The sequence below is a fragment of the Leucopleurus acutus genome (assembly GCF_964270905.1).
Source record: "Leucopleurus acutus genome assembly, chromosome: 10".
Classification (NCBI taxonomy): Eukaryota; Metazoa; Chordata; class Mammalia; order Artiodactyla; family Delphinidae; genus Leucopleurus; species Leucopleurus acutus.
In genome coordinates this window covers 68,315,113-68,327,636 of record NC_139153.1, presented here as the reverse complement: position 1 = coordinate 68,327,636, position 12,524 = coordinate 68,315,113, and the positions used below count along the sequence as shown (strand labels likewise).

Genomic DNA, 12,524 nt, shown 5'->3' with positions numbered 1-12,524 from the left:
GTGAAGGAGCTAAGCAATGTGTAGGCAGCGGGCTCTAAGGGAGAACCTGCACCGGTGATGGGACTGGTGGAGAAACGCTAGCCTAGAGCAGAGAGGGAGAGGCGCCATCAGCACGCGCACGGCCTCCAGTGCAGACGCAGAGCAGGGGAGGTTGGCGGGGTCAGTGAAACCATCTCTCCCTTTCTCTCTTCCCCGTCTAGTGGCACTAATTGGTCTGACGCCTCTGTTATTTTAGTCACACACATTGATCCTGGATTGTCACATTGCCCTGCCGGGCTGTAGGTTCATTCATCCTCTAATCCCTGCTTCTCACAGGAGCCACATAATTTTGAGACTTCCTTGGGCCCCTCTTTGGCAGCAAACAGCAGCCCTGAGCTTGGACAAGGCTCTGATTAAACCCACCCTCTTTTCTCCCCTCTTGAGTACAGCTTCCTCCCCTTCACCTCCAGCCCAAGCTGTTTCATTCACGCAAGCCCCAGACCACAAAGCACCGAAGGACAAGCCCCAGCACAGAGCCACACAGGCATTAAAAATATGTTTATCTTTAATGATCCAAGATTCTGCAAGACACACTGATACCCAGAATTGGGTGGAAATACAGCATCTCAGCGGTGCTGCTGACAGCCTGGGGGATGCTGGCCTGAGACCCCTGAGGTGGAGTCAATTCCAACCTCATGGGGAGCTTCAGTGCCCTCTATCTCCATGGAAACCAGTCTAGCACTGGGATGAGACCCTAGGGAGCCCACAGGAGCATCTCTGAGAGGTATTTCCCATTAAAAACAACCACAGGTTCCCTCCCCCACCCAAAGCTACTGCCCAGCTTCCCCCTCCACCCCGCCAAGATAGAGGAAATGGAGTGACCACAAAAGGACAAAAGCAACTGTGCCTCCTGCTGGGGATGAAAAAACGGAGGGGGGAGGGTGGCAAGGTGGCTGGGACAAACGGGAGTGCCATGATTGCCAGAGGACTGAGTGCAACCCAACCCAACAGGACCTCTGTTACAGTGGGGCCACTACTGTTTGGCGCATAGAAAATGGCAGGTCTTCAAGGCTGCTTCCTCCCCTTCTAGAGCTGCCCGAGGTTTGGATCAAAAGGGGTGAGGCCCAGGAAGGCTCTACAACCCCAGGAAGCAGTCGCACCTACCACCAGACAATGCTACCTGCATCCTGACGTGGTGTCAGAGATGTGGGGTCCACATGCCTCCCTTCCCGGCCTGCGGGACGGTCAGAGGTTTGGGCTGGGAAGAACTCCAGGGAAGACCAGGAGAGGGTAGGGGGAGGAGACAAGAAAATCTCCAACTTGGCATCAAAACAGAGCAAGTTCAAAGAAACAAAACCTTGATTTATATAGCAGCTGCTCCTGGCCAGCTCACAACAGCAGGCCTCCTGCCTCTCAGGGTCGGCCCAATAAAAAGTTGGGCAAAGCAGGAGCATGGCCGCCCCCTCAGGGCACTGTGTGGAACTCAGAAAAGTGAGTCTACAGGATACAGGAAGGAATGGCAGAGCTGAAGCCCTGCTGCCCTCTGACAGACACATCCTCCACTGGCCCCATGTGCCCTGGGCCCTGACCTCAAACGTGCTGTAGGAGCTGCATCCTTCAGGCTGAGTCCCAGCAGGGGAGACAGTTCCCAGGCAGGGCTCCGGGGAGGGAATTCCAAAAAGTGTCCCAGAAGGCCCCAACTGAGCTCTTCAGAGGAGGCCACCAACCTCACGGCCAGGCTCAGGGAACGACAGGGCATTCGGCAGGGGTGGGCATCCTCAGGCGCTGTGCGTCTGGATGAAGGAGAGGACGTCCTCCTTGGACAGCTTGTCTGGGTCCTGGGGCTTCTGGGAGTCATGCACACGGATGCCATCCCCCCACTCCCAGAAGAGCCGGCCGTAGTAGCAGATGCTGGGGAGGAGAAGGGAGGTCAGAGGGCTGTACCCACGTGGAGCAGGACCAAGAGCTCACCACCCATCCTGGCACCCGTGACTTCAGGGATGGGTGTTCTTAAGAGTGTGTGTGTGTGCACTGGGGGCAGGGGGGAGGGCAGGTCTCACTAATGACTCCAATTGAGCGTCTTCCCTCTGGCAGCCAAATGTACCTAGTAGGCCCTGCTCCCTGCCTTCCAGAACCAGCTTTTTTCAACACACAGCTGCTGCTGCTAATTGCATCCTACTGGATCCTTTAATTACTGATATTCCTGGTTTATCTGTCTCTGCTGCTCTAATAGAACAGTATTAGTGTGGTGACACACTGGTGTCAGTGGCTAATTACAGGCACATCAGGGCTACTGGCTGCTGTTGAAACCTATGACCAACAATCCGGCAACACACTGGGTCCAAAGGCAAGACTGTGGACCTCAGCATTTTAGCCCACACCCGGCCAGGGTCGGGCCCTTCACACCCAGGACCCCCAACCATCACAGCCATACCCTCGTGGGAAGCCCCTGCATGGGCAGCAGTCAGTCTCAGGACCCGGGTGTGCCCCGAGAGGTCAGGCTGGCATTCTAGCAGGAGTACCTGGGGCTGCAGGGGGCAGGCCTGGAAGAAGGCTACTTACTGAAATGGAGCAATGGCGTCTGAAGGGAGGTCAAAGGTAGAGTTCTTGGTTTTCTTGTTGTAGAAGAACTTCCTCTTGAAGCTTTTGCTGAATCCCATAGTCCATGGCTCTGACAGAAGGAAAGGGGGAAGAAGCCCAGAAAGGACACAAAATACCCATGGGGGACAGGTCAGGCCAATGAAGGGCATGCCTGCCTTCACGCCCGTTCCTCCACTCCCATCCCCGCCAAACAGCAGCGGAGAAGAGCCTGTGAGGACACAGCCTTCATCACCCACCCAAAGGGGCTCCAGGAAGACAACTAAGATAATTCTCAACAACTCTCCCCAGTCCCGCCAACCTGCTACCAGGGCAACATCTCTCGGGCCCTGGCAGAGGGAGTAGGAGTCTGTTAGCCAGAGGGAACTAAGGAAAAAGGATTCTACAGGTGATACGAATGGCCAAGCTTGACTTTCTGGATCTGCTGTTGCCCACTGCGAAGGCCCTTCTCCTGCCTTGAGGACACCACGTGTGCATATACAAGTTGGGCTCCCCTCTCTCCAGCCCCAGCACAACCCCCCCAGGATCCACCGAAGAACAGAAGAGGCTCAGGGAACACAGTCCCGCTCAACATACACCTCAAAGAAATGCCCACCTCAGTAGGGAGCCCTTAGCTCTGGCTCAAGTAGGGTCTGGGCCAGTTGCCCTGGCTGAGGGAGTGGGGTTAGGGAACAGTGGCTCATCACCCACCATTCACTGTCCTGACAATGTAGAGGCCAGTGGGCACAAAGTGCCGGTCGTCCCGCCCTGTATAGCTGAGCTTTGGCGTGCCACTGGAGCCCTTGATGATCTTCATTTCCAACCTTGATTTTCCAGAGTAGGCATGCAAACAGGAAGCGTGAGAGTGTGTGTGTGTGTGTGTGTGTATGTGTGTGTGTGTGAGAGAGAGAGAGAGAGAGAGAGAGAGAGAGCCCTAACGTTAGTCTCTGGCTAATGTCAAAATCAGCCAACCAACCACAGTACTTTACCTCAGTTCAACATGAGAAACTGAGGCAGAGACTTGAGTTGCTCCAGGCCACACAGCAAGTGAGTTTGAGTGCGGTGCTGGGTTTAGAACTCAGGCTCTGAACTCCCAACTAAGCAGTGGAGGAAGGGAAGTGACACATGCCCCTGCTATGTTGCTGCTGTTTGTGGGGTGTCAGGGTGACACCGGTAAGGGTAAGATCTGACTACGAGTGCCACTGGATCTTCAGTTCACCACCCATGGCATCAGTGTGGCTACTAAAGAGTTAATTCGGGAGCACTGAGACCCAGCCCAGCTCCAGTGGCCACAGGGGCACACCCAGGATGAGACCCTCAGATCTGAGCACCCTGCACACCGCTAAGATTATGAGGAAGCAGTTACACCCCCTCTACCCCTCCAGGCTCAATCTCTCTGTCAGCACCAGGAGCTGGGATTTATAGTGTTTCAAGCAGCTTGCTGCTCTGCCCCTAGCAGGGACAATCGTAACTGTTACAGCATCAACAAGCCTGCTGTTATTTCTGCCTGATGCACACACCCCTCGTAACTGTTACAGCATCAGTGAGCCTGTATTTCTGCCTGACACACACCCGCCCTGCTCCCCTCCTGACAGTGCTGAATCAGCTCTTAGCTGGGGGGCCCTTGGCTGCAGCTGAGCCACGCAGGCAAAGGAGGTGGGGGGGCGGTAGAGGCAGCCACCAGGGCAACTCACCACCGCACCCCTAACCCACCGCTACAGAAAAAGAGAACGAATCTTGGACACTGCCATGCCCCCCACCCCAACTCCTCTCAAATCCTGAGCTACCCTGGCTGAGTCACTCACCTGACAAAAATCTTCTCCATCTCCTCCAGCCTATATACCTCCTTCACCCTGTGGACAGACGGACAAAGAGCTGACAAAGGATTCTTGGTGGGACACTTGTCTGGGCAGCAGCTGGTAGGCAGGAGGCTGTGCCTATCCTCACCTTCTGCCTCAGGCCCTGCACCACCCAACCCACCAAGAATGAGGACCCCTAGCCTGTCACTGCCATCCTCCACAGACAAGCCCTAGGTTTCAGAGCTGCCAAGCACCCCCTGGAGCCTGCCCCAGGGCACCCGGGGAGCGCAGCTATGGTTCAGGAAGTCAGGTGGGGGAAAGAGGAAGGTCTGGCAGACGAAGATGTGCCTGTCAGCATTCCCACCCTGGGTCACCGTCACCATCTCTAGAGGCCAGAACACCAAGGGCCAGGCTCTTGCCCAGGTCTGTCTACATGGATTTTAGGCCTTCCTGTAACAGAGTTGCTTCCAAATCGTCCTAATAGGCCTATTACCATTAGGGGTGAGGAGACCCCCCTACCCAGGATGCAGGGCTCCTGTTTGATGCCCAGCCTTCCACCTCTGGGGGCCCCTGAACACGCCTTTGGAACTGCTACTGAGTAAGGTGCCCAGAAGCCAAGCAACCAGACCGTCACAAGCAGCAGAGGCAGGACCCCTGGAAGCTGCTTCTCAGGAACCGGCAGACAGGACATTTTAAAGTGCAAGAAGAAATTACTTTTAGACTTTCAGAAGACTTCTAAAAGTGCATTCCCACTATTGGATTTAATCCTATGTAAATCTGTATTAAAAAGAATAATGAAAATTATTTTGATAAAATGTACCTCAGTCTCTAGCCACATGAAGCCCCAAAGATAATAACCTCAGACCTCAGCCCAGACTGGAAAAGTCTGTTCCATCTGTCTGCTCCCTCACTGTTACCCTCTAAAGGCCTAGAACTTTTACATTACCTAACGTGGCAACAAACCATGGCCTTCTTTCCATGCACCAAGGATCCCATTACCTCAAACCAACCTTTTCTTTTTCATGTTCAAAAACTCCCATTCCCTCAGCACCCTTTTCTTACCTGAAAAAAATGAAAAGGCCAGGATTGATATGCTAATGATATTCAAGCATGAATGTGTGGCTCACAAGGTGTGTTAGTGCTCTCAGAGGCATGTGTGTCTTAAATGAGGATGCCTTAAACCTGAGGAACGAACCTCTCCTGTGGAGGTTGGCCCACTGTGACAGGCAGGATGGGGGATACTCTGGGGCAAAGGAGTCACCTACCCAGCACCCCCAAGCAAATCACTCAATGGCAGTCTGATCTCTAATGCCAGCCTGGTCTGGTCTCCTCCACTGAGCCCTCCCAGCCCTCACAGGACAGGGAGGCAGGCACTGGCCAGAAAGAAGCAATGGGAGAGGAGGATTTGGGGGGAGAGATGATCTGCTCACCTGATGGGATTCATGTCAGGCCGACTGGGCTTGGAAACAGCTTTCACAAATTTCTCAGCAAGCTGAATTCTACAATCCAAACAGAGTCTCTCAGAGGCAAGTAAGGGTATCTTTACCAGCACCTGCAGCCCCAGGGCACTGTCATTGGCACCAGTGGGAGTACACTCCTGAATCTGCAGCAAAACTGCTCCAAGAGGCAGCACTCATGTCTCCCAGGAAGCCCACCCTTGCCCTTCTCCAGTGATGTCGTCATGAACGCCCTCTCCCCCACTCTGGATTCTGACCTCTACTTTCAATACATCTTGGTTGGTTTCCCTGAAGTGTAACTTCGGCTGTGTTCAGTCACCTCCACCAGAACTTCAAGCATCATCTTTATTCTGTGCATCGGCTCCTTCACCCCAAACCACAGATACCACAGTACACCCACTCAGATGAACGAACTTAGGAGTGACTTCAGCACCATAGCGGTGTAAAATGTCTCTCCTTTTTGTACCCCCCTTTTAAACGACTGATTAGGAATCTATCCATGAACAAAAGTACCTCTGTGGGAGTTGTGGGATCCATAAACTGACTTAAGTGGGACCACCAAGAACAGAACACATTCTTCAGAGGAGAAGACCCTCCCTCTTCCCCATAAGGTCACCCTCTTGCTCAACCTTAAAACAAACATCACCTCTGATCTGAACAGCTGAGGCAAAATAGAGTGTGCTAGTATGTATGAAATCAAGGCCCAAGTCCTGGTAACTGGAAGTGTCAACACCAATTTCTCACCCTGCCCTTGGAACCAGCTAGTGGGTAGAAGAGGGAAACTCTAAGGATGCTCTTAAGCAGAGAAAGCCTGGGAGAGGCCCAAGCCACAGAGGCTGCCGCCATAGAGCTGCCCTGGCCCACCCCGGCCCACCTTCCCTCCCCCAGGGCCCAGGTCAGACCGTTGGTTAAAGTGCTGCTCCCGCACGTCGCTGCCATTCAGCACAAGGACATCGAGGATGTGGATGGCACTAATCTTCCGCTGGGCCTTTCCCTAGAAGGACAAGTATGCTGCCCACCCTGCCAGGAATTGGCCTGGGGCTCACTCTGCCCACGGTGGCACGCTGGCCTCCATTCTACACATAGCCGGGGGAAGGGAAGGGCTCTAAACACAGGATATTTCTCTCACCTCCCTCCCAGTTGATTCTCAGCACCAGGCTGGCCCATGCTTCTGAGAAGACAGAGGCCTGAGGTGATGGGTGATGAGCCCCCTTGAATCTCAAACCCAGTGAGGCTGCCGCCATGGTGCTCCAGCAGGACCTGGCTTCCCACTCTGGCCAACTGTTCCCACTGACTGTTCTGAAAGTTATCTGTATGGCTGTAATACCCAAAGCTCATGGGAAATAACAAGTTGCTTCTTTCCCAAGGAATCCTTGGTCAATAACAATCAGCAGCTAAAAAATATGCAGCAGGTTCACCAGGGACTTTGCTACACAGAGATGATCAAGATCTCCTAAACATAAGGAGACTGTGGTCCTTCCTACCTGAATATGCCATGGCTTAGAGCAACTACTCGAGGAGGAGGAACAATTACAAAGCATTCGCCAGGCCTTGGGCCCTCTCAGGCACCACATACACATAACCCAGTTAACTCAGGGGGCATGGGGGCGAAGGGACAGGCCCAGCTGTTCCCCAGATGGCAGAGCCATACACGTGAGCAGAACCACCTCTAACCTCCCCTTTCAGCTCATGGACAATCTCCACAGAGAGCAGAGTGTCCCGGGGTAGCTCTGTCTTCAGGTCCAGCTTGACCCAGCGGTCTGACTGGCGGCCATCCCATGTGTAGATCTGAGACTTCTATGGGCAGAGAGAAAGGGCCAGGTCAGGCAGACAAAGACATTGAGTGGTGAGAAGCTCAGCTCTCAAAAGGGCTTTTAGTTGGTGGCTACAAGCTGATGGGGCTGGGAAATGCCAGAAGAAAAGGTCTCAGAGAGATTAGTCAGTTATACTTCGTACACTATAATGACAGTGTTGTCCTCCACTGCCTCAGTGGAAGAGAAGAGCTCTGACTCTGTCCCACTAGGAGGGAACAGGCTCAGGGCACTATTCAAGAGGCCTGAGTTCATGATCAGAGGCCTTCAAGAAAGATCCAGCTTGGTGTATGTCTGAAGTGGGTTTGGTGAAGGGTCCGGAGAACAGAGCAGAGCAGAGAGAAAGTAAAAAATGATAAAGTGTGAGAGGACACAGAGAAAGTAAGTGAGGAAGAGGAGATAAAACTATAAAGACAACTCAGAGTGAAAAGAAAGAGCAATGAGGACTTTACCCAATAAAGATATAGAACTGCCAAGGTTTTCCCTCACCTCATTTTAGACTCCAAAGACAGGGGATGACATGGGATGGTGGTGGTGTTGCAAAGAAATAGCTGCATGGGCTCAAGCCAGCTTAGCCTACTGACCATCCTGCTAGCCTAGAAGCTCCACATCACAAGAAAGGAGGCAGTGTTCCCTTTAGCGATACATGGAGGTGAATAAGCAAATACATGGATAAATGAAAGATAGAAAGAATGAATGAATGATATTTGGCTAACTTAGAGGAAGAAAGGAAGTGAAGTTTCAAGAAATACCTTCCCTGCAGTCAAAGCTCCAGCTCCCTGGTGCCAAGAGAACGTGCACCAAGTGTGGCAGGCAGCTGCCCAGATTCCCACAGACAGACAGCAAGCTTCCACCACCCAAGCTGGGTAGGAAGCCAGCTGCAGACTTACCCCCAGGCCGATGAGGAACTTCTGCTCACTGCCAGACACCATGCAGCGGTAGTCGAGCACTGGGCGGATCTTCTCCAGGGTTTTGGAAGTAAGCAGCGTGGGCTTATAGCTGAAGATGTCGATCTCAGTGCCCTGCAGCCCCGGGTCAGAGAAAACACGGCTGGGTTGGGGGAAGGGACAGGCGCTCAGTACGGGTGCCTGGGGGGTGGGGGGTGGGGCAGGGAGTTAGGGCAGGCTGGGGGAGGGGAGGGACAGGAAGCACTTGCTGTCTGAAACATGCCCCCTGCTCTACCTACACATGCACTAACTGGGATCTAATTCTGTCTGCTTGGAGTGTTCCTTTAGGACCTATTAGGAGAGCCTGGGAAAGGAAAGAACACCGAGTCCCCAGAGTACAGATCGATTTACCAGAGCTATAAGGAAATGTCACCAGAATATAAAAGCCTCCCCTTCACTAAAACTGAAGGCAAAGACTTGCAAGCAGTTGGTTTGAAAGCAGCTAAGTAATCTCTCTACGCATTCAGAAAAATTTACACGTGCTATTTTTTTTTTTTGAGGCCATCTTGAACCTCATTCTCCAGTCCCTAACCAGCACAATGGCCCATGATCTGGGCCAGATTTAAATAAAGCCCAGGGAAAAGCTGGAAGTCAGGTGGTAGGAAAACACAGAGCAGAAGAATTCTGAGGACCACTCACCAGAAACAGAACAGAAAGTCTAAGTTTAGGCCAGCTCCACTGTGAGCTCTCCTGGCAGCCCCTCCTGGCCCTCTGACCAGCTCCCCAGCCTAAGATCATCCCATACTTCATGTCTCCCCTGCAGGCACACTCACAGGACCCTAAACTTGCCAGGGAGTGAGAGCCAGCACCACCCTTTGGGCAGCGGGAATGCTGAACAGAACACATCTCGGGCCAAGAATCTTCAGGCAGCCTGATGGGCTCCCAGGGAACTCAACACCCTACACCAAAAATTCCCATCTGTGGTGGCCTCAGCCCAGCCCCTGGGAACCCATGTGGTACCTGCACAAGCCCTCTGGAGGCCAGGCATCTGGGGGTCTCAGTGATACTACATCTAATTAGGCCTCTCTAACTTTTTATTTTCACCAGATACTAAGCTTACCTGGATTAGCTCGAAGAACTTAGATTTTGGGTCTGTGGAAGAAGGAGCAACTCTAGCCTGGTCTGGGATCTAAAACAAGACAGCAAAGAGCTTTGGTTTTCAAACGCATTTTTGACCAAGGCTGTGTGTGAGTTTACGCAGGCAAGGGCATAGGCTCAGGCTGAGCAAGAGGAAATGGCACACAACAAAGGAAGCTGGGGTGGGGTGGGAGTGGAGTTGGCTAATTCAGTCACTGCTCCCTTTCAGGCCCTGTGGTAGCACACCCCAAAGGCCACTTACCTTTCTCTGGGGCTCTCTGTGGTCAGTGTTGCTACCCAGGGCCACCAGCAGGAAAATGAGGCCTGTTTACCCACCACCCTTGTCCTTGCTAACCAGCCTGCAGGGCTAAACGAGCAGTGAAAGGGCCAAGGAGGTTACTCCCAACAATGCTGAGACATCCAATTCTGGAGTGCTGTGAGGGCAGGCAGATCTCTTCATTGGGGCAGGGGCGGGGAACCCTAAGGTGACCGGGTTGGGAGTCAGTCCCATTCTTCTTTAAAGTTTCCCTGCCCTGGAGCAAAAACGGGCTGGGGAGACACTCACCCCCCAAAGCCGGAGGCACTCTTTCCGGATCTCTGCCTGCCGAGGCTCACTCAGTGTCCTGGGAAAATGAAGCCAGTAAATGACTAAAACGTCAAAGGCATACAAGGAGTGTGCCTCCCGTGCACCCATCAGAACCTCAGAGAGAGGACGTCAGTGTGTACATGCACATACGAGGCCAAGTTGCCATTACCCAGGGTGCTTATAAGACTCCCATGCCTCTGCCTCTTGGAGACAGGAGCTCAGATATACACAAAATGAGATGGCCTCCTTGTCCCACCACAAAGGGAAGGGAGGAGACCACCCTCCTGACCACCCTGCATGTCAGGGTCCCCACACACCCTTCTTCCAATTACCCATCGGCACATGCTGGCTCCTCTGACAAAGGCCACATTGAGTCCATCCCAGTGGATGTCACCACATCCCAGAAAGCTGAATTAACTTATGCTCACCCCCTACCAGAGGTTTTCCTTGACCAGTCCTACATCTCCTCTCTTGATCACTCTTTACCCTGTGTCCCCTGAACGTTAGATGTTCTACGCATGCTATGCCACTCTACATCCTCTGATGCACTGTTAACAACTTTCCTGTATCCTTTTCCTGGCTTACCCTTGTCTGTCCAAAGACAACATAATCTTTGAGGGCAAGGTTCATGCCATATGCTCCTCTGGCATCCTTCACAGACTACAGCAAAGTATGAGATTAAAAAAAGTAGGTATTTTTAAGTGTTTGTGTAAATGAAATAAACAAAGAGCTCAGGAGGAGGAACAAAACATAAAGATCTTCCCTTGAAATAGGTGAATTCTGGAAAGGGGCAACACTCACGTGTCTTGAACAAAGGCATGGATTTTGGCCAGAGCTTTGATCTGCAGACTACAATGGCTAGAAGAAAAAAAATGATTTTATCTCAGAAGGATTACCAAAAAAGACAGCCAATAGACATCAGGACAGAGAAGTTTAGCCAGAGCAGTGGCCATCTATGTTTGAGGGAGGGTCTAGAGAGTCAAAAGAGAAACCCCTAGACCATACCCTTAAGGTACCTGATAAAGGCTTAGGGTAAAGCAGAAGAACTGAGTCAAACCCTCCAGACACTCAGATCCCAAGTCCAGCTAAAAGGAAGGTTCTGATAGCATCCTTAAAAATTTGAAAGCAGTAGTGAATTGATTCTTTTTTTTTTTTTTTTTAAAGAATCTTAGTTTTGCAGGATCTTAGTTCCCCAACCAGGGATCGAAACTGTGCCCCCTGCAGTGGAAGCGTGGAATCCTAACCACTGGACCACCAGGGAATTCTCTGAACTGATTGTAAATAAAGCAACAACAGAGCGCAGACCCAGTTCAACTACACACTAAACTGACTTACATGCACCAACAGCTGCCCTTTCTACTTTAGGCTCCATGACTCTTTTAGACACAACGTCTGGCTTTTAATTTTAAAAGTGAGACGTGATAAAGCAAGATGTGACCCACTGACAAGATGGAAAACAGTCCAATAGAACAAGACCCAGAGGTGATCCAAATGTTGGAATTATCAGACAGGACCTTTAAAATAACTGTGAAAAACACGTTAAAGGATCTAGTGGAAAAGTATAACATGCATAAAAGATGGAGAATATTGGCAGAGATATAAAAACTGTATTTTGGGGACTTCCCTAATGGTGCAGTGGTTAAGACTCCATGCTCCCAATGCAGGGGGCCCAGGTCCGATCCCTAGCCAAGGAACTAGATCCCACATGCATGCGCAACTAAGAGTTTGCATGCCACAACTCAGGAGCCCGCATGCCGCAACTAAGGAGCCCACCTGCCACAACCAAAGGAGCCCACATGCCACAACTAAGGAGGCCATGAGCCGCAACTAAGACCCAGCACAACCAAATAAATTAATTAAAATAAATAAATAAATAATAAAAACTGTATTTTTAAAAAGCAAATAAAAACTCTAGAAATGAAAAGTATATTAGAAATAAATTTTTTTTACTTATTTAATTTACTGACGTATAGTTGATTTACAATATTATGTTAGTTGCAGGTATACAACATAGTGATTCAAAATTTTAATATATTACACTCTATTTAAAGTTATAAAATATTGGCTATATATCCTTGTAGCTTACATATTGTACACATAGTAGTTTGTACCTGTTAATCCCCTACCCCTATCTTGCCCCTCCCCTCCTCCCTCTCCCCACTGGCAACCACTAGTTTGTTCTCTAAATCTGTGAGTCTGTTTCTGTTTTATTATTCATTCATTTTTTAGATTCCACATATAAGTGATAACATACAGTATTTGTCTTTCTCTGACTGATTTCACTAAGGTCC

General features: G+C 51.1%; 1 protein-coding gene across 2 annotated transcripts in view; it reads right to left on the bottom strand.

Moving 5' to 3' along the window:
* Positions 1 to 548: 548 nt before the first annotated feature.
* CMTR1 (cap methyltransferase 1) overlaps positions 549 to 12,524 on the bottom strand; it is a 59,659-nt gene continuing 47,683 nt past the window's right edge. For both annotated transcript variants that reach the window (XM_082847102.1, XM_082847103.1), the window contains 11 exons: positions 11,035 to 11,091; positions 10,213 to 10,270; positions 9,631 to 9,699; positions 8,514 to 8,645; positions 7,487 to 7,609; positions 6,715 to 6,806; positions 5,786 to 5,854; positions 4,362 to 4,409; positions 3,268 to 3,380; positions 2,542 to 2,650; positions 549 to 1,890 (listed from right to left, as the gene is read on the bottom strand). In XM_082847102.1, the coding sequence (XP_082703228.1) occupies positions 1,758 to 1,890; positions 2,542 to 2,650; positions 3,268 to 3,380; positions 4,362 to 4,409; positions 5,786 to 5,854; positions 6,715 to 6,806; positions 7,487 to 7,609; positions 8,514 to 8,645; positions 9,631 to 9,699; positions 10,213 to 10,270; positions 11,035 to 11,091 (1,003 nt within the window). In that variant the 3' untranslated portion in view covers positions 549 to 1,757. The remainder of the gene's footprint in view (positions 1,891 to 2,541; positions 2,651 to 3,267; positions 3,381 to 4,361; positions 4,410 to 5,785; positions 5,855 to 6,714; positions 6,807 to 7,486; positions 7,610 to 8,513; positions 8,646 to 9,630; positions 9,700 to 10,212; positions 10,271 to 11,034; positions 11,092 to 12,524) is intronic.